General features: G+C 50.1%; 1 protein-coding gene across 1 annotated transcript in view; it reads left to right on the forward strand.

The window, feature by feature from the left end:
* The window catches only part of Togaram2 (TOG array regulator of axonemal microtubules 2), a 59,174-nt gene that overhangs the window by 9,499 nt on the left and 29,360 nt on the right, over window positions 1–20,315 (forward strand). The window contains exons 2-10 of the mRNA XM_021149796.1: window positions 2,909–3,047; window positions 5,520–5,633; window positions 7,317–7,604; window positions 8,671–8,882; window positions 9,568–9,758; window positions 13,893–13,939; window positions 16,046–16,209; window positions 18,726–18,876; window positions 19,101–19,265. Coding sequence (XP_021005455.1) covers window positions 3,020–3,047; window positions 5,520–5,633; window positions 7,317–7,604; window positions 8,671–8,882; window positions 9,568–9,758; window positions 13,893–13,939; window positions 16,046–16,209; window positions 18,726–18,876; window positions 19,101–19,265 — 1,360 coding nt within the window. The 5' untranslated portion in view covers window positions 2,909–3,019. The remainder of the gene's footprint in view (window positions 1–2,908; window positions 3,048–5,519; window positions 5,634–7,316; window positions 7,605–8,670; window positions 8,883–9,567; window positions 9,759–13,892; window positions 13,940–16,045; window positions 16,210–18,725; window positions 18,877–19,100; window positions 19,266–20,315) is intronic.

Raw genomic sequence — 20,315 nt, forward strand, 5'->3', positions numbered from 1 at the left:
CTCCTCCTCCTCCTCTTCCTCCTCCTCCTTCTTTCTTATTATTGCTTTCTAAGTATGTCCTTCCAGGGTGTCTGTACCATATCCACCACCACCTTCCCAGGCTAGGCCTCCGGGTCCCCAGACCCACGGGTGCATTTGTCCCTCCATGCCTGGGGCCAGTTAACATCCCAAGTCAGGCCCAGCAAAGTTGCTTTTCCCTCAGTTGACTTTTTGGACAACTGTGTGGTCCCCCTCGATGTCTACCTGCCCAGATAATGTGAGTGTCCCTCAGTCCCTCCTGGCATGGCAGTGAATACTTAGTCTGACTCATGTGACAGTGCATAAGTACTTGTCCCTGACAGGGTGGCAGTGAGTCTTCACTTGCTTTTCCTGCTCTTACGGAGTGTTGTCCCTCCTGCCTTGGTGACAATGCCTGTTCACATAGAAACACAGACTCAAGAGTGTCCTTGGCCTTGGTTCCTGTGGTCTGTGAGAGGCACAGGGGCAGTCACACTTCGTTCTGGGGCTGACATACTCCTGAGCCAATGCTAAGTTTGTTTCCATTCCACTTGAAACCTGAGTCTCTTCTGTCCCAAAGCTTTATTTCTGTAGCGTGGGTCACCATGGAACCTGTGGCCACAGCTTTAAGGGAAGGAACAGACAATAGTTATTTATTTGCACTGGGAAACTGAGGCTGAGAGTAAGGGATCAGCAGCCATTCGGGACGTGGAGAACATTGAGAAATGAGAATAGAATTCTGCTCACTAGAATCTTCTTGCTGTTTGAGCTCTTTAGGTTGAGGTTGGATGATTCAACAGGCAAAGAGAGTAAAACTTTTGAAGAGTGCTGTGTACAAATGAGACCTTCGTGGATTCTACCTAGGGGGCGGGGGTTGAGTGGCATCTGAGCCAAGTCCAGAGCTCTGTCTTAGGGTCTGAGTGGTCTTCCTGTGCCGGTGTGGTGTGGTGTAGTGTGTGTGTCACTCATGGTTGTCACATGGGACATAGCTGCTTGTCTGTTAGCCACTGTAGCCACCTTCTTTGGGGTCAGGTGCCTGGGAGACCCTGCTCTGTAGATCTTTGGGGACAGAGGGGTTGAACATGCAGACCTGACCAGGGCTTGTTGATGAATGTCCTGTGCTAAGCTAGGCAATAGCCAATGGTTTTCTTTCTGTGAATACCTTAGGCCATGGAGGAATGAGGCTGCCTTAGGCTGTGGACATTCTGACTTCCAAGAGGTAGCCAGTGAGGGCCATCCTGTTCACAAGGCATTGCAGTAGCACGACTAGAAAAACTTGCATAGTTTGTGTTCGTGGGCAAATCCAAATTGTCTGTTTAGAAGGGAGCTCTTGGAGTGAACCCAGATATCAATAAGTACCTGGACAGCCTACAGTGAGAGCAAGCCAGCGAGCAAAGGTCTTGCTATAGGCTGAACCAGAACCGTAGCCCAGTGGCTCAGTCCTGATTGAACATCAAAAATTACTTTGAATTTAAAACGACAGGCACGTCCTTGTATCCTGCTTAGTAGCATAAATTCAATGGGGGCAGGCCTGTGTGGTGGTGTCTCAGCCTGTAATTTTAATCAGACTTTAGGTGATTGAAAGCTTCAGCCGTGATTGAGGACAAGAATCTAGATAGATGTTTCCTATTTACGTGGACTGTCCACAGACAGTGTATCCTCTGATGAGAGTCAATTCTTGGGGCTTTCAAAGGCCTGGAAGTGTAGTCTTGAGTCTTTTAGGGAAGATGGTGGCCTGGACAGTGTCTTAAGCCTGCTCCCCAGCTCTCTGGCTGAAGGATGGGGTGTTGTCTCTGTGAAATAGCGTCTTCCCTATTGCCTTGGAAGAAACACCTCATCTCTCTCAGGCCTTCCTGGCTGCTGCCATCACCATGTGCTTCAGTCCTCCTCAGAGTAGTCACTGAGGAAAATTCTGGGACAAAGGACCCAACTGGCTTGAGGTGGTGCTAAGCAGGCAGACAGGGCTGGGTCAGGGCTGGGTTTCATTCAACCTGTTGGGCCAGACTTTGCTGGGCACTCCCCTGTCTTGTGGGGCCAGGCAGGGCCTGTGGCAGGCTGGTTTCCAGGCAGAAGGAATGTTTCTCAGTTCCCGAGCTAAGTTTTGTTGCTCAACTAAAGGGAGCTGGCACAGTGCCCTTGCCTGTACCCAGACAGCATCTGGAGAGAGGCACACCGGGAGGCTCAATCAACTCTGCCACTAAGCTGGTCTGGTTATCCCCAGACTCCGCCTGTCACCCTCTTTCAAGAAGAAATGCATAAAGCTGTGTGGAGTTTCAGAGCCTGCAGTGAGCCTCCCTTGTCAAAGGAGAAGTGAAACTCAGTGAAGGGCAAGAGCTGATGGCTGACCCCAAAGGCTTGAGAGGGAGAGGGGAGAAAGGCTCAGAGTGAACAAGCTGAGGTAAACAGATGTCAAGGTGGCCAAGGCGGAGAGGTGTGGCTTGTTCAGCCAGATGAGAATAAGTGCCAAGGTCTTCATGCAGGTGCAGACAGGCCTAAGCTGAGAGCAGCCAGTATTGAGGCAACCGTGCTGACACCCTAAGCTTTAGCTAAGGATCAGTGTCCATCACAGACTCCAGGCAGCTCTGCAAAGGGCTTTGGAAGAAAATAGAAAACACTGGAAAAGAGTGATAGGATTTTACCTTCCTCGAGGCTTGAAGGTGTCATGTCCAAGTAACATCGGGTGACAGGTTGATCAGGCTCCATTGAGACTCCTCCTAATGAACTCTTCTTTTTGGGACTCAGGATCTTGGGCATTTCTGAGAGAGGGCAAAGGTCAGGAAAGACAGGAGGGCATCCTGGGCCTGGCACTGATCTCTTTACCTCAGCCAGGCTTTAGCGCCAGTGGATCGCACAGAGGGTTTAAAAGTGTTTTTTTTTTTTGTTTGTTTTTTTTTGTTTTGTTTGCACATAGGGCCCTGGATGTCACAGACTAGCATCCTTTGGACCCCTGAGGCCTGCACTCAGGGCCCAGGGACAACCGCTACCTCCAGGCAACCTGGTGGGCACCTTCCCCACCTTGGGCATGGACACCCGTGACGATGTCACTCTAGGTAGGGGGACCTTGATGGGCTGTGGAACTTCCTCAGATAGTCCCGGGGTCACGCTCCGCTGGGGAGATGCAGCCAGGTGGTGGCTGACCACAGGCTGATACTGGGTTTCCTGACTTCAATTGTCTTGACTGTCTGCAAGGCTCCCTGGTCTTCTGGGAGTGTGGGGTGCCCTGGGGACTCTGGATGGCTTTGTGTCTGCTCTGAGACACAGTAGGTTGGTTCCTTGAAGGGTTAATACAATCTTGTGGTTAGGAGTGTGTGGGTGGCAGGGTCCAGGCACTCCTCTTTCTGGTGGAAACAGATTTCCCCATGCCCCAGATGAAATGGATGATTGTCAAGTGTAGAGTTGCTGTTAGCCTCAGATAGACCCAGATGTAGCAGGTATGTGCAGGGGACTTTGGTAAAGAAGGTAGTGGCTGGGAGATATGTTCTCCTTAGGCAGTATACTGCAAAATATGAAAACAACTTGGTAATTAATAACTTAATCAGCCGGGCGTGGTGGCACACGCCTTTAATCCCAGCACTTGGGAGGCAGAGGCAGGTAGATTTCTGAGTTCGAGGCCAGCCTGGTCTACAGAGTGAGTTCCAGGACAGCCAGGGCTACACAGAGAAACCCTGTCTCAAAAAACAAAAAGAAAAAACAAACAAACAAACAAACACAAACAAACAGAAAACCCAAAAACCCTTAATCAGTTCTAGCCTGGCCTCAGAGTCTAGTGGTGAACAGAGAAAGGCTGAAAGCCTAAGAAAAATCTAGGGATAGGACGAAGGTATTTTAGGAACTCCAGTGCAGTCCAAGTAGTTTGTTTTACAAGTATGAAATTGAATCCCAGAGAGGATAGTTTCTTTCCTCACGGTCACACAGCAATAGAAACAAGAACAAGCAAAACACCCAAGTCCTGCTGCTCTGGGGTGTGTGTGTGTGTGTGTGTAGGAGGGTGCTTGAATGTCCCCCTGTAGGTGGGGTTACCTGCTGATAGGTTCAGCTCTTATGTGGTTCTGAGCTGTGCTTGGGAGGGGCTGGGCCTGAGACTATGGTGGACTGACATTTGTTAAGTGCATAGGGAAAGGACTCGGGCCTGTGGGGCCAAAGACAGGGGAAGGCTTCCCTTTTTTTAAAATTTTTCATATATTTTTTTATAGTCTTTCTTTTCCCTCGACTCCTCCCAGATCTTCCCACTTCTCTACCTATCCAACTCCATCATATCTCTCTCTCTCAAAACAAATGATAAAAATAAACACACAAAGAAACTCAAGACAAGAAAAAAAAATATATCCAAGCCAGACGTGGTGGCACACGCCTTTAATCCCAGCACTTGGGAGGCAGAGGCAGGTGGATTTCTGAGTTCGAGGCGAGCCTGGTCTACAGCGTGAGTTCCAGGACAGCCAGGGCTATACAGAGAAACCCTGTCTTGAAAAACAAACAAACAAACAAACAAATATATATATATATATCTCCGAATGTAACCAAATGAGACAAAGAGCCCACAGCAAAACTAACAAACTGCGGGAAGAGGAGCTTGGTTAGTGTTTGTTGGTTGGCCACTGCCCTGACATGGAGCCTGCCCGGATTGCAGCTGATGTATCTAACGTTGCTCCACTGGAGAAAACGGACTTCCCCTTTCCTCGCAGGCATCATTTGCAGGCAGCAGTAGCTTTGATGAAGGCCCATCCCTAGCTATCTCTCTTCTCTTTCCCTGGTTTCTGCTCTGCTTTCTCCCCTACTGGGAAGCCTTCTCCTCTCTGCCCCTGACCCAGGGCTTTCTGTGCTGTTGCTTATTCTTCATCATCTGCCTGTCACTGGCCTTCTAGGCTCCTCCAAGGGAGGTCCAGGGCAGTCAGTGTGTATAGACCAGAATCCCTGCACAGTACTGGGGCTAGGAAATGAAGGGAGCCATTTGCTAAACCAGGGAGGCAGTGGAGCGAAGACTAGAGATCAGTGCTTGAGGCCTTCAGGGAAGAGGCAGGTAGTGGATGATGCTCTGAGGCAGGCCTTCACTAAGGCAAAGGCAGTTACCTGTAATGGGTGCCAGAGAGTGGCCCAGGGAGAACACCGAGAACCACTGTGACAGAAGCCAGGGCTATGATCAGCAGGGACCAGTTTTACTGGCTGCTGGAAGAGGAGACTCCAAAGGAGGCTGAAAAAGACCTAACTAGGGGGCTTGACCCAAAGCTGGAGGGTGGTAGAAAGCAGACAGAGAGGGAGAAATAAGACAGAGAGGAAGAAAACAGAGAAGAAGAAAGCAGGCAGAATGAGGGATGTTAGCAAAGGCTGAAGCTGGTAGGATTTGTGGGATTGTTTGAAGTTACTACCCATCTGGAACCCCTATCAGGGGACCAGGCTCTGGTGTGAGGACTAGGTTCTTGTAGCAGAGAGATGGTCGTGGCTATGGTTACTCCTGCTTTTCTTTTATATTCTGGTTTGACCCCAGAGGGCTTTAAGGTACCCTTTTCCTCTGATTCTGTCCCCAGCCAAAGTTCCAGCTCCGGTGGCTGTGTACTGTGGGAGTGTCCCTCGGACTAGTGTTGGGCTCCGAGCGCCCCCACCTGGAGGCCTCGACTCCAGTCTTCTTGCTCATGATGAAGGTGAGGACCTGGCCCAGCGACTTGGTTACTCCAAATTGCTCTGGTGACCCCTCTGAGGTATTTGACATGGGACAGGAGAGGAGGACCCCTTAGAAACTACCCAGTCACGGCCACTGGCCACATTGCTGGAAGCCAGGCCAGAGGCGGAAATGATGGTGTCTGGATGCTTGGACATTCTCCATCTGTGGCAGGTGTCTTTGTATCATGGACGTTTAAGATGCTTCTGGAGACTGTTGTCAGGACGTTTGAGGAAGCAGAGTTTCAGAGTTCAATGAAAATCGTACTCAACTACATGATAAGTTTGAGGCTAACCTGGGTTACATGAGACTCTGTATAAAAGAAAAAAATTAAAAGCTGGAAATTATACTCTTGTGAGAATTTAAATATGACAGAAGTTTTACATATCAATTTTTATGTGAGTGGAGTGATGTCTACTTTTTTTTTTTACTTTCTTTTTTTAAAAAAGATTTATTTATTTATTATATGTAAGTACACTGTAGCTGTCTTCAGACACACCAGAAAAGGGCATCAGATCTCATTACGGGTGGTTGTGAGCCACCATGTGGTTGCTGGGATTTGAACTCAGGACCTTCCGAAGAGCAGTCAGTGCTCTTACCTACTGAGCCATCTCACCAGCCTGATGTCTACTTTTAAGAATGATTTTAAGACCAGCCTTAGTAGCAAAGCAAAATAAAACTAAACCAGCCAAACACCAAACCTCCCCAAATCTCTGAAACAAAAACCTTAAACAAAAAGTAGAAACAAACAAACAAACAAAATATCGCTTGGGTCTCCTCTCCTCAGGGATTTGAGGGTGGTAGAGGGAGCCCCCAGAGATGGGAAAGAGGTCCTCTCAGTATAGATTAGCCCTCTATGAACCTGGAACTCCTCAAACTCCAGCAAGACGAGGCCAGCCTCCCTGGGGGCCTGCGTCTTGACCTCGGGAAGGCACCGGACATGAGTAGCAAGAGGTGGAGTCACAAGCATGGCAGCCCTGCTCTGGTGTTTGTCCTGACTCCACTTAGTACCTCTGACACCTTCTGCTCCTGGACTCTGCTCTGGTGTCTAGCTATCGGCTGTCTAGGGCAGGGCTCAGCCTCTTTGCTCTGCATGGAGGCTTCCACGGCTCTGTAGATGTGTGTTCTCTCAGGCTGTGGCTGTCCCGGGAGTTTGGCTGTCCCAGGATTGTATGCCGGCTACAGTGTAACCTCTACAGGTTGAGCATCAGGTCTTAGGACTTCTGTCGAGGGATTCTGAGGAGAGAGACAATGTGGTTGAGCTTTTATAAGCTCCCTGCCCACAATTTCCCTCTCATTTCCAGGTTCTAGGACTCTTCTGGGCCCAGAAGTTCACCCAGCCCTTCACCATTCACAACAGCTAAACATGTTGCTTTCTTTTTTTTTTTTTTTTTTTTTTTTTTTTTTTTTTTTTTTTTTTTTTTTTTTTTGGTTTTTCGAGACAGGGTTTCTCTGTGTAGCCCTGGCTGTCCTGGCACTCACTTTGTAGACCAGGCTGGCCTCGAACTCAGAAATCCGCCTGCCTCTGCCTCCCGAGTGCTGGGATTAAAGGCGTGCGCCACCACGCCCAGCTAACATGTTGCTTTCTTGCTTAGGGCACATCTTGTATTTACCTTGAGCCTATTAGCTTTGGCCGAAAAGCCACTTGTGTGTGTATCTCTCTCAGCCTCTTTGCAGCCCGTGTCAAGTGTACTGCCAAGCAGTGAGAAGCCATCACAGCTCTCGAGGGGACATGAGGACCAGAGTAGCCTCATGCTGAATGCTCCTCTGAAAGGCTGGCAGGCCAGGAATGGCTACCCCAGGGGCCTTGGAGTTCTGCCCTTGGGGCCCCACCTGGTGGCAGCTATTCCCTCCCTGGAATCAGAGGCCAGCAGTGTGGCCCGGGACACGATCCAGATTAAGGACAAACTCAAGAAGAGACGGCTCTCAGAAGGCATGGCGGCATCTTCTCAAGGTGAGCCACGACCCAGCCACCACCCACTCTGAGATCAAGCATACTAGGCCATCCAGGCTATGAGGGTCAGCAGGTGTTTGAGATTTTGGGGGTCCATTGGGGCTGGCCAGTGGGTTTCTGCTGAGGTGAGTGCTGTTGTGGGATATGAGGTAGCATTGAGGATGAAATCTAACAGAAATGATGGAGAGGGGGCGTGTGTCTTTTAGGCTAGCTTAGGGGTGTCAAGGCAAGTCTACCCTGTAGCAGAAGAAATTGATTAGCCACTGTCTCTGCCTGGCAGCAGATTGGCATTCTGTGGGTGCACACAGAAGGACTGGGCTTCACCAGGAACACAGCTGACTTTTCTCTGGAGTATATTCCTTGAGTTGTTGCGTATTCCTTGAATTTATTATTACTTACACATCTCTGACCAGCACATGGAGCAGAAACATCTGCAGAGGAGAAGATCTACACTGGTTCACTGTTTCACTGTGCATGGTGGGGCAGGCAGGGTGGGGGAACTCCGTTCGTGGAAGCGGGTGCACGAGGCTGAGGCTGGTCCTGTCAGGAAGCTGAACACAAAGTTGGACCCAGAGTCTGGGCTGTGACATTCAAAGGTCTGTCCCCAGTGACCAACCTACTTCCTCCCTCCTCCAGCTGGGTCTCATCTCCTGATGCCTCCACGGTTGCTCCAAATAGCACAGCCAGCTGGGAAAGAGTGCTCCAAACAGTCTGAGGAGGGACATTTTCCATCTGAAGTTAGGAATGAGAAGGGTGGTATGCTGTCCATCCAGGGCCAGCTGTGCCTTCTCTTAGCTCTCTCTTAACCCAGCACTGCTCTTGTCTTTCCACCTGTACCATCTTTGACTTTGATGTGCATTTCTACCATGTTTTATGGAAATGAAAAGGGACCTGCTTAGCTAGTGTTCTGGTATAAGTTGGGTGCCGGGCTGGAGGGAGCCCAGCTCTTTCCCCTCCCCCTCCATCATCCCTTCTCCCAGGATGTGAGGCCTAGGTTAGTACAGCAATCACCCTCAGCTCTCTGTGCTCCAGGTACTAACTTCTTCCCCATCTTACCCCTGCATAGCCTCTCTGGATCCGGTGGGAGGCCCCAGAGGGGTTCCTCTGCGGAGCACAATCCCCCGTACCACCTCGCAGAGGCTCCTGAGGGTACCCAGGCCGATGCCTCCCATCCAGAGCATACCCACCACCCCTGAGGCCAACAGTGCTAAGGAGAAGGACCTGGACCCTCCTGGAGGCAGACAGGATCTCCAGAACCCGGGAGCCAGTGCCCAGGAGGTAAGGCAGCTCTGTGGCTCTCCATTCCTTTACCAACTCTTGTCCCTGTGCCCTGGCTAAATGTCTCAAGACAGTCCTCAAGACCAGGGTGGCATTGAGACCCTCATTTCACGTCTCCCTGTAGCGTTCCAGCTGTTACATCTGGCCTGCGAGTGTTGTGGGTAGGTTGCCTGAGCGGTATGGGGGCTACAGTCCTTTCTGTCCTGGAGTTGGTGGACCCAGGCTTTCTTTGGTGTTCATGTTTTGGGATTTTTCCCGGTCTTCTGCTCATCTCTTGCTTAATGCCAGCTTGTTGGCATGGAGGAAGGCGTTGGCATCGCCTTCCCAGAGCTGTTTTGTACATCTGTAAAAGCAGAGCTTTGAATTGGGGGTTTTAGAGGGTCCCTTCCAGCTCTACCGAGTCAAAGATTTTTCTGAAATGAGAAGATTTTAAAAAAAAAAATTAAAATCCAAAAAATAATTAAAATGACGGAAAAGCTTGTCAGTCTTCCTACCTGGAGTGGTTGGGAAGGGGTGACCTTCCCAGAGGGGTTGGAGTGGGGCTAAGAGACCGAAAAGGGAAACAAGAGGACATTTCCCAGCATCCTCTCACCAGCTGCCAGGAGATGCTCTGTGCGAGGTTACCAGGAGCAGAAAGTACAGTGTGAGTCATGCTTCCAAGGACCAGGCTCCCTCCCCCTCACAGGTGCAGAAATCCAGGCAATACTTGCATTGCGCTGATGAGAAGATGCACAAGTCCTTAGGAGGCCTCGTGATCCCACCCATTCCGAAGGCCCGGATGCCCACAGGGACCTCTTCCTGCAGGCCTGGCTCCTTGCCCAGCCCCTTGTGTCCAGGCCAGGATGTGCTTATGGGACCAAAGGCCCCACATACGCGGTAAGCGGCCTACTTAAAAATCTCAAGTCTGTTTGTGGTCATCTCTCCTGTAACTTGTCTTGTCCCCACCCTGGCCCCCCCGTTCCCTTGGGCTCCTCACTGCTGAGTCACCGTGGCTGGCACAGTCTTGAGGCATCAGGTTTGGAAAGGGTAAAAATCCCCTCCTGTGAATGGCAGACACGTGGAGACCACAGCATTGTTGTTGCGGCATCTCTGATCCTGGACTCTGGCTGGCTCTGAAGGCATACATGACAAGTAATGTGGGCAGCTTGTTTTCTAGTTTCTCAATGTCTACAGTTGCCATAGTGATGAATAAAATACACATTGTTTTAGGGCATGGTCAAGCCCATGGTGGCTCTCTTTTATTTTGTATTTTCTTAACCGACGGATACTGAAACCACCACCATTATCATGTATAATGTGTGTATAGTGTATATAGTGTGTAGTCATGTGTGTGTATGTTTGCATATACATATGTGTGGGTATATGGTTTTTTTCATAAAATGTTTGGACTTCAAAAGGGTCTTCATACCCAGAAACAGTTGGGGCAGAGGCTCTAGGTTACTATGAATCTGCTCATAAAGAAGATAGGCAGAGCCTTCTAGACGGTTATCCGCATCCAGTGGCCAGCCCAGACTGATGCCCCATCGGGTATATAAGAATTCCTAGGCACATGCCTGCGAGTGTACATCTGTAATCATGTTTGTGTCTGTGTGTGCATTTGTATACACACATGTGAGTGTCTGGGAATGTATGTGAGTGGGCGTTCAGCCGCTATAGGTCTGCCTCTCCCGGTGTGGCATATGAGTTTACATTTCTGTTGCTATGATAAAACACCACACAGGGTCAAGCAGGTTATGGAAGAGTTTACATGGACAGAGAGTTCCGGAGGGTAAGAGCCCACGGTGCTGGGGAAACACCAGGCATCATGGCACCGGATGCCGAGAGCTCACATCTTGACCCTCAGAGCGAGAACACCGGGAATAGCTTGAGGCTTTTTAAATCCAGAGCCCACCTGCAAATGGCATAACTCCTGTGGGCAAGGCCACACTATCCAAACATTGCCACCACCACCGCCCCCCGCCCCCCGCCCCTCTGCCCCTGGACCAAGTGTTGAAATGCCAAGACTCTGGGGCACATTTGTCACTTAAATCACCACCTATGGTTGTCACATCCTCCTCCTGCATTTCTTTGGCCTGATCTTCCAAAGTCTTCCATTTCTTGCTGGCTTTCTTGAGATCTCCTGTTCCTGGGCTGCCTTTTCTGGTCATAGCCATGTCTCTATCTTTGTCTGAGCCCTGCTAGGCTGTGGGACCATGTCCCTGCACTTGTTCCTGGATGGGAGCTCTCTCCCATCCTCACCTTCACACTCACCTCTGCACTGGCCTTCCTTACCACGGATGCTTCTCCTGGCACACAGATTCTCTCCCTCTCTCTATAGCATTAGTGGCAGAGTCTGTGATCTCTGTCCAGCGCCTCTCATAACCTTTGTGGCTGTGGCTAGGGTTGACATTTTTCTCCTCCTTCTCTTGGTTTTATACCCATGTCTTGATCTTCCAGGCACTCTCCTACATGCCTTTCATCTGTTGCTCAAATCTGCCCATCCTCAAAATTCCTGTTTTTTTTTTTCTTTCTTTCTTTTTTTCCTGGAGTCTTTCCTTCTTGTGGCTATGACCTCCAGGGTCATGGGGCTCTGGGTGACTTTGCCATGGCCTGACCTCTCCCTGGAGACCCACACTCTCCCTGGGACTTCTGGTTTTTCATGGCATGCTGGTCAGCATTAGAGAGAAGTAGGAGGGAAGGGAATGCATGTTACCATGGCAACACGAGGCACCTCCTGCTTCTCCAAACTGCCCTTTGATGGAGGAGCTGCCCTTTGCCTACTTCAGCATCCTGGCTCTGGCTTCATGTGCTTCTGATGCCTCATTGAGTGGCCCTCCCCATGCTGTCCTTGCAGTAACAAGGCACACAGAAGCTCCCATCTGGTTCTTGTCCCCGCCGCTGCCTCCCACGCTGCCTCCCATGTTACACTCATAGATGCCTCTTCTTCTTCTTTTTTCTTTTTTTCTGAGACAGGGCTTCTCTGTGTAGCCCTGGCTGTCCTGGAACTCACTCTGTAGAGGAGGCTGGCCTTAAACTCAGAAATCTACCTGCCTCTGACTCCCAAGTGCTGGGATCTAAGGTGTGTGCCACCACTGCCCGGCTTCACAGCTGCTTCTTAACTTCACCCAGACAGCCCCCCCGCCCCCGATCTGCCTTATCCATCCCCTTGCTGTTCAGCCTCCCCTTTCTGAGTCCAATCCCCAGGCAACCCTTCAGTGGTCTTTGGCTTTCTTCTGCCTTTTGCTGCCAGCAGCCTTGAGAGAAGCCTGCTTGGTTTGACCTCCAGGGGGCAGCCTTCCTCCTCCTGTGCTGTCTGTAGGCCTCCGTCTGACTCCTTTGTGGGTGTGCTGGTTCCTGAGCTAGAGCCCCATTTCCTCGGTGGAACTTTTCTGTCCTGCACATCAATACGGTCCTTCCACCTCGGCCTCACCTGGCTTTCATGGCTGGGGAGGACAGGAAGGGGTCACATCTGCTTGTCCACATGACAGAGACTGCCTGTCCACCCCCACCTCCCTTCCACTGTTTCATTGATTTAATTAATAAATCTTGGCTATTTAAATTGATTTTGTTTCTTTTTTTTTTTAAATGTCTGTTCATTTTATTTTTCTTGTCTTGTTTAAAACCTCATTCTATTCTTTAACTTGCACTTTATAGGTCAGGGGCCATATCTCAAAAACCTGTGATGCTAAACTAAGGGCCTGGCAGGAATTAGTCACATAGAACAAACACACCCTCCTTAGCTGTCCGTCTGCAACTTGGCTCTCTCTTCCCCACCTTTGTAAGGCTGTCTAGAATATAGGTGGGAAGTTCCCCCTATTGCCACTTCACTCATTCATCTGCCTAATCATTTATTCACTTAAAAAAAAAAAACTACTGAGCACCAACTATCTGCTGGGTGCTTTGGAAACCAGGGTGAATACATTTTGGGGGGATGAGAGAGATTTGAGGGTAAACCATTGAGTCTAAGCTCAGTAAGATTGGAGGTGAGACAGAAGGCCTCACCAGTCTATCGGGAAGCCCAATAGAAAAGCGCCTCAATGAGGCTGGGATGATTGCTTAGGGGGAGTTTTGTAGGAGGGACAGCACAAAATGGAGGACAGAGACACTCAGGGAGGAATGACAGAGGCCTTTAGGAAGCTACAAAGGGTCTGCTTGTGAGACTGGCTCAGTACGAGGGGCCTTGAGTCCTCACCGGATCCCCATCGTAAAGCTCTTAGGTGTGGGTATGAGACAAGCTCTGATGTTAGAAGCCCACTGTGGGACTGGGGAGGTGACATGGCAGGGAAAGTGTGCAGTGCACGCATGAGATCTTGGTCCCAGGACCACCTGGGAGCTGGTGGCCACCAGGATCCACCTCTGCCCCCAGTGTGTGAGAGGTGCAGACGAGATCCTCAGAGCAAGCTGGGTCGCCACATTAGCTGAAACAGCAAACTGTGGGCTCAGTGAGAGAGACTGTCTGTCTCAAAACATAGGGGAGAGATGGAGGGAGACCCTCGGCGTTCACTTCAGGCCCCCACACACATGCACACACTTGCAGGTGCCCCCTTGACAAACACCAACCCAGCCAGGAACGGGACAGCATCTGCATTCATTTTTAAAAAGTGTGGGGAACAGTGGGGGAGGCGAGGTGGCTAAGCAGCTGGCACACTTGCCATGCAGCGTGGGCCAAGGCAAGGGTTGTAGCTGGAGCTGTGGGGAGAAATCAAGCTTTCCCATCAGCTACGCTACAGTCAGAGACATGGGTCTAACTTAAGACAGCAGCTTTCATGTGGACGCTGTTACCTAGGGAACAGATTTTTGCAGAGCCAGGGAATTGCCTAGCCCTGGGCACGGATTCCCAGGTTGGCCTGGCTGATAACCAATCAACCCAGCCTTGGTGTCAGGAGCTCTATCTCCTGCCACTCTGACAGGGAATGAGCCCATCTCTGTCCATCTCACCATCTCCCACCTTGGAGCAACCCTGGGCTTCTGGCCCTGGTGTCTCTGGCTAACTGGGTTTCACACAGTTCTTTTCTCTCTCTTACTTTTAAGATTGACTTGTGAGAATGGGCCTCTGGAAAAGACCCCTAAATCTATGGGTACGTATTCCCCCGAGGACTCATCTTGTTCCCGTTTCTGTGCCTGCCTCCGTGTTCTGGGTTATGGAATTAGGCCAGGGGAGACCTGAGGGCCCTCAGGCCAGGCCTCTCATTTCACAGATCAGTGGGAAAGCTGAAGTCATCACACTTTAGAGTGGTGATAAGCCTGTTCCAGGAACCAGGAAGGCAACAGTACTTATCGGCACGGCTCTGCCGAGCGCCAGGATGCACACCAATTCACATAGCACATGACCATCTAGACGAGGGGGATGAACAGGTCACCCAGGCTGAGTACTTTGATCCAGGCTACGTTGAGGCTCAGCGACTACTCTTGGAGACTGTTAAGTAGCTCGGCTAGACCTGCGTTCAGGGCTGCCCTGTGGCAGAGTGGGCCTGACACAGCAAGTGGCAGTTTCTTGCTCTGTGTAAAGCGCATAGGGATACCCTCACTGGACAGAGTGAAGCATTAAACCACTACTTATAAGCCTCAGCAGTTGCTCTCAGCAGATTCAAAGGTCAGGGGAGCAGGGCCAACCAGAGAGTGGATGTGTGGCAGGGGGGAGGGCAGTTTTCTAGAAGGAGGACGGAGAAGGGAGGGGGATGGATGTAGAAGGTCATCCCTTCTGGGCTGATCATCTGCTGCTGGGGCGAGATTGTGGATGGAGGGAAGCTGCACTGTGGCTGGAGGGTGATGAGGGGGCAGGCAAAGAGGGTACAGTCTGTGAGGGGCACCCTGAGCTCAGGCGGCACAGAGCTCCTGCTCTGCTGACTGGAGGGAGGGTGACTGGCTCCCTGGCAGGTCCCTGACTAATCAGCTCAGCAAGCGAGGTGGCTGGCAGAGTGGCAGGTTGTTGCCCTGGAGGCTCTGAGCTGGGCCTGAGAGGCAAGCCTGGCAGCTGCACCTTGAAGGCAGGCACCTCTCCTGTCTCCCCAGCTCAGTCGTGTGGAGTGTGCCTGGGGTGCCTGAGGTGATACACGTGAGACCTCGGATGTCCTTATGTGCTAGCCCTCAGATGGCTGGCATGGCAGTTCGGTCCAGGAGACCATGTCATCATCAGGTGTCCATCAACAGGCACAGCCTGCTCAGACAAGGCTTTCTAGGTGTCTCTTGGGGGTGTGGGTAAGAACTTGGATATATGAAAATTCTTAGAGCACATTTTGTCGCTGGCTGTCAGCTGGGGTGACACTGCTCAATAGTAACCATAAGGGCTGCCATGCTGTCTTTCGTCTTGTGGCACTCTCGCAGACCTCACCCTGAGCACTTGGCCCCTGAACATCTGTGCCTCCTCCCACATCTTTGACCTCTTAACCCTTCCTCACTCTGCCACAAGCAGAAGGACCCCTCATGAAGAAATGGTGACCATTCAAAATGTCCTTTCCATCCTGGGCATCCCTAGGTGGCAGCCCCATTTCAATTTCAATTTCAATGGTGAGCTGGCTCTTTTGAGGTGGTGAATGCCCATGTTTAAGGGCAGGAGGAAATTAGGGAACTCATTCTGTCTGTACCTTTAAATTCACTGATTGGGAAAATACAGGGTGATGGTGAGCTGCTATGGAGTTGATGTTGTTTGGAGAAGAAGATTGCTGGGCCTCAGTTTCTCCATCTGTGAAATGAGAGGATTTAGACTAATGTTCAAAAATTCTCAGGGCCCTTCTGGTTCTGCTGGAGTGGTATAAACGTTTGGCAAGGATTATTTAATTTGATTGATTTTCCACTCTCTGTCCACTTGAATAAAATGTGCAGTTATTGTTTTCTGAATGAATAAGTGAATGAATGAGTGAATAAATGAATGAGTGAATGAATGAGTGAGTGAATGAGTGAGTGAATGAATGAGTGAATGAATGAATGAGTGAGTGAATGAATGGGTGAGTGAATGAATGAATGAGTGAATGAATGAGTGAGCGGTTGGAGTATGGCGTGGTCCTAGACCTCCCTGGCAATGCTACTCTGGAGAATATCTAACTTCCCCCTTAGGAAAGTGTGGGCAAGAAGGACTGAAGATTGAGGGCTTGTACTGTAAAACCCATCGGGCACAGGGTCAGGGACCCACTGACAGCCCACAGTGCCACTGTCTTCAGCTCTGTCCCTGCTCTTGACTTCTCCAGCGTCAAAACCTTTGGTTCCAGCTGTCAAAGCCAAGTCTGATGAAGCCCCCGCACCGTCCCTGGCTTCGTCAGAGTCTGCCTTTACTCTGACAGCATTCTCCAGTCATGCCAAAGAAACCTACTCCCTGGCGAACGAAGAAGACCAGAAGGAGTCCAGCACCAAGGTACCAGGGAAGCAGGAGGAGGAAGAAGCTGAGGTCCAACTGGCTGGATGCAAGCACGCTTCTAAAATCTGCTGTGCTGCAGCCGGCCAGCCAGCTGGTGGGGAATGAGGCAGAGCCAAGAATGGCCAAGGCTGCTTCTCCAAGTACTTAAGGCCAGGACCTATGGACAGTTTGGGGAGGAGGGCTGCAGAGATGGAGAGAGTCAAGAAGGAAGCTGAGGTTGAGTGTGGGGACCAGGAACAAGGAGGATGGCAGATGGAAGGAGGGGGGAAGGACAGAAGAAGGTGACACGTGGGCTGGAGGGAGCAGGATGCTGGGAAGAGGCTTAGCTGAACCAGGCTGAGTAATTTGAACTGACCCCCAAGATAGCAGCCAGGAGGCAGCTGACTCAGAGGCTGATGGGCCAAAGCTGTTCTTGACAGGCTGACAAATACCTTGCACTCAGAAGGTGACCTTCGGGAGGTGGCTTCTCTTGCCTGATTGAGATGAGTGTAGTCACACAGAGTCATTGTTATGGGATCCCTCTGTTCTGCCTTTGAAATGGGCATGGCAGCTTAGTTCTGAGGCAGAGATGGGAGGTCTGCCCTGAGCGTGTGCTGTATCACAGACACAGACAGTTGCTGACAGCATGACAGCCAGTCTCTAATAAGGGCAGCCGTGAAAATTCTATGTGTGATATGACTTTATCTTACAGCCTGCCTCAGCCACTCACTCCACAGGCATTCCACAGGCCCGGACGCTACACGTTCTTTTGTCCCAACCGTGTTATCCCAACTCCATGGTCCCGCTTGCTTGTTCCCTGCCGGCTCCTGTTCTGGCTCTGGCATTAGCCTTTGGCTGTTTCCACGTGTCACGACACCCTCCTGGAACCCAGGGCACTCCCAGCAGCCCAGCGACTCTCTGTTGGCCTTTCCTAGCAGTCTCAGTCCTCAGCACCCCTCTGAGGTCCCAAATGTCACATCTCAGTCCTCCTCTGCCTTGCACTGAGTTTGAAAATTCAGCTTCTGATGTGTCCCGTCTGAACTTTCCACCTAGGGATACAAGTGAGAAAGGAGGTGTTCCGGGCATTCATTAAGGCCAGTTCATCTCCTCCCTCCTTTGTACACCCCTCCATCTTCCTGACCTGTAGACACCGAGGATCCCAGGGCTCAGTCCTCTGGTTTCTGGGCTACTTAATCATCGCAGAAAGTGTGCTCTGCTCCATGACACTAACTGCTGTGTCTAAAGTACTGTAGGCTAAAGACTGTCAAAGTCCTCACCTCATCACCCCCGTACCTCCAGCATCTCTACTTAAATATCTAATTAGGTTCTGACTCTACCATGCCTAGAACTCCTACCTTGGCATCCGTCACTCAGAAGGTCTCTACCCAGTGAATGGCAACTCTTAGCCACTCAGGCTGAAAATCCTAGTTCCACTTTTGGCTTCTCTTCCCCCCTCCCCTTCCTTATTTTGTGTATCAGCAAAACCAACTCTACTTGCAAACAGTTTTTGTGTTCCACTTTCCCCACGCTCTCCCTTTACCCTGATCCACCCCATCCCATTCTTGCACAGATGTCCCATTATTCCCTAATGGCTTTCCATGTTCTTGATTCTCTCCACACAATGGAAGTCAAAGTGTTCTATGGTTGTTGATAACATCATTGGTGGAGGTTGCATAAAGGGGCTTCTCATTCCATTTTTTAAAAAAAGATTTATTTATTATATGTAAATACCCCGTAGCTGTCTTCAGACACACCAGAAGAGGACATCAGGTCTCATTACAGGTGGTTGTGAGCCACCATGTGGTTACTGGGATTTGAACTCAGGACCTCTGGAAGAGCAGTCAGTGCTCTTAACTGTTGAGGCATCTCTCCAGCCCTTATAACTTCTTAAGAATGTCAATCTATTTAAAGATAAAATTTTATGAAAATACAGTCTTTGGAGAAACTGTTCTCCCCAAGTGGAAGAGTTGGATCCTGTCATGCCTCTGCTAAAGACTTTAAATGGTCTCTTACATCCTTGTGAAAAGCTAGAACCCCTTGTTCCTGGCCCTAAAAGTCAGCATAAAATGGACCCTGTCAGTTCCTGACTTGCTTTAACTCAGTGCTCCCTACTCACTCGGGGCACACCCCAGCCTCAGAGACTTTACAGCCAGTCACTCTTCTGCTAAAACGTTTCTCTCCTCAAAACGATGTGGCCTGTTGCCTGTCTTCATTTGTGTCATCACTAAATCTCATGCTGAGGGAGTCACTTATCTAAGGGGTTTCTTCCCTGAAGTCAAAGCTGTCACCTTGTTGCTTTGCTTTTCTTCTAGCATATCTTGTATGACATTTCAGACAGACTGACTATTTACTGTCTGTGCCCTACCCCTTCTGAGAGGCTCCCAGGGCATCAGGACTTAGCTCTTTTTGGTTCCCTCGGGGACAGTGGCTGACACCTGGGAGGCAGTCTTATGTTTTGCGACGAAATGAAGGAAAGTGTGGAAAGACCGGTTGGGTTCTCAAGTTTAATAGACATTCCCTTGACCTTGTGCCAGGTCCAAGTCACCATTTCCAAGTCTGCCCAGGAAAAGATGAGGCTGAAGCAGATGAAGGAGATGGAGCTGCTTCGGAGGGCAAAGGAGCCAGAGTGGGAGCGAGAACTGGTTTCTCAGGGTTTAGGCGCACGGAGAACCTCAGCAAAGGAAGGTACTAATGCCTTGGGTGGGTGTCTCCACTGGGAAAACTTCCTGGACAACTCCTGGGCTCTCAACCTTCCAAAAGAGAAGGTTGCCCACACCTCCTCTCCATTTCCATCCTGAGACAGGACAGAGAACCCTCTCTTGTCACCTGCCGATGGACCTACCCATTGCCACAGAAATGTCATGCTAGGGATGTGGAGGACCTGCTAAGTCCAGGACTTTTTCCCACAGGCCTCCTTCCTTTGCGGGGCAGTGGAGCCCTGTCCGAGCCCGCTGGGATGAGCAGCCCACGCAGAAACAACATAGGAGTCCTCCAGAGGAAACGGGCTAACCGAGCCTCCCTGCCCAGCATCCCTGTCAGCAAGCAGGAGCCTGGCTTTACCCACCATGCATCAGGTGGGACTTGATCTCTCTCTGGTCAGAGGGACCCTGGCTACCTGTCTTTGTCATGTTATCCAGTAGATGGCTAGGCAGTTCTGCCAGCCTAGTGTGACATGTCCTAGAGAAGTCATCAGTATATGAAGACCAAAGATACAGGCAAGGAACTGCTTCCGAGAGGAGCTCTGGGAAGATGTTGGATGCTTGCCCGTGACTTCATATTGTTGGGACTGGATAGGGCTGGCTGGGACCAAGGAGTCCAAGATCTAGCAAGGACACCTCAGGGGACCTGCCAAGGAACCAGGGGATGTTCCATCTCACCTTTAAAGGAGCCTCACCTCCTCCTTCTCCTCCTCCTCCTCCTCCTCCTCCTCCTCCTCTTCTTCATATTAGGCATTCAGGTGTTCCTTCATTTGAAAAGACTCTTTTTGTTTTTTTTTTTAAGCCAAATGTTGAGACTAGTCATTTGATTCATATTTCCTTTTTCTGTTCCATGCCAGATAATGATGACCAGGTAAAGCAGAGCTTTGCTATTATAAGTGTTTTTGACTTGCAGTTTCCATTCTTTGTATCTTTTTGGTTGTGTCGAATAGAGAGCCTTAAGTGGAGACTCTTTTTCAGTATCTATGGTTTTACTTTTAACGTGTGTGTGTGCTGGCCTTTTAGGGGCTAGGACCACAGGTGTGTGGACCACCCTGCCTTCCATCTTTGTTTTGGTTTTTATTTTAACAAAGGGACCCATGTTTAGGTTCAGAGGCTTCGTAACCAGCTGAAATTTCATAGTTGGGGGTTTAAAGGTTAATCTCCTTTTATTATAAACACCATAGTCTGTCACAAGTAACACTTGTTTACCTGTGATTGTGACCTAAAATTTCCTTTAAAATACATGTATTTAGGATCTAGAAAGAGTCTTGATTTGAAGAAAGTGCAAAATATGTGAGAATTATAGGTAATTAAGAGATACGGTTAGCTAGGGGTTTAGCTTAATGGTAGAACATTTGTCTAGCATGTGCAAGACCTGGCTTTCTCTCCCTGTCTCTATCTAAGTCTCTGTCTGTCTCTGTCTCT

The sequence above is a fragment of the Mus caroli genome, chromosome 17 (assembly GCF_900094665.2).
Source record: "Mus caroli chromosome 17, CAROLI_EIJ_v1.1, whole genome shotgun sequence".
Lineage (NCBI taxonomy): Eukaryota > Metazoa > Chordata > Mammalia > Rodentia > Muridae > Mus > Mus caroli.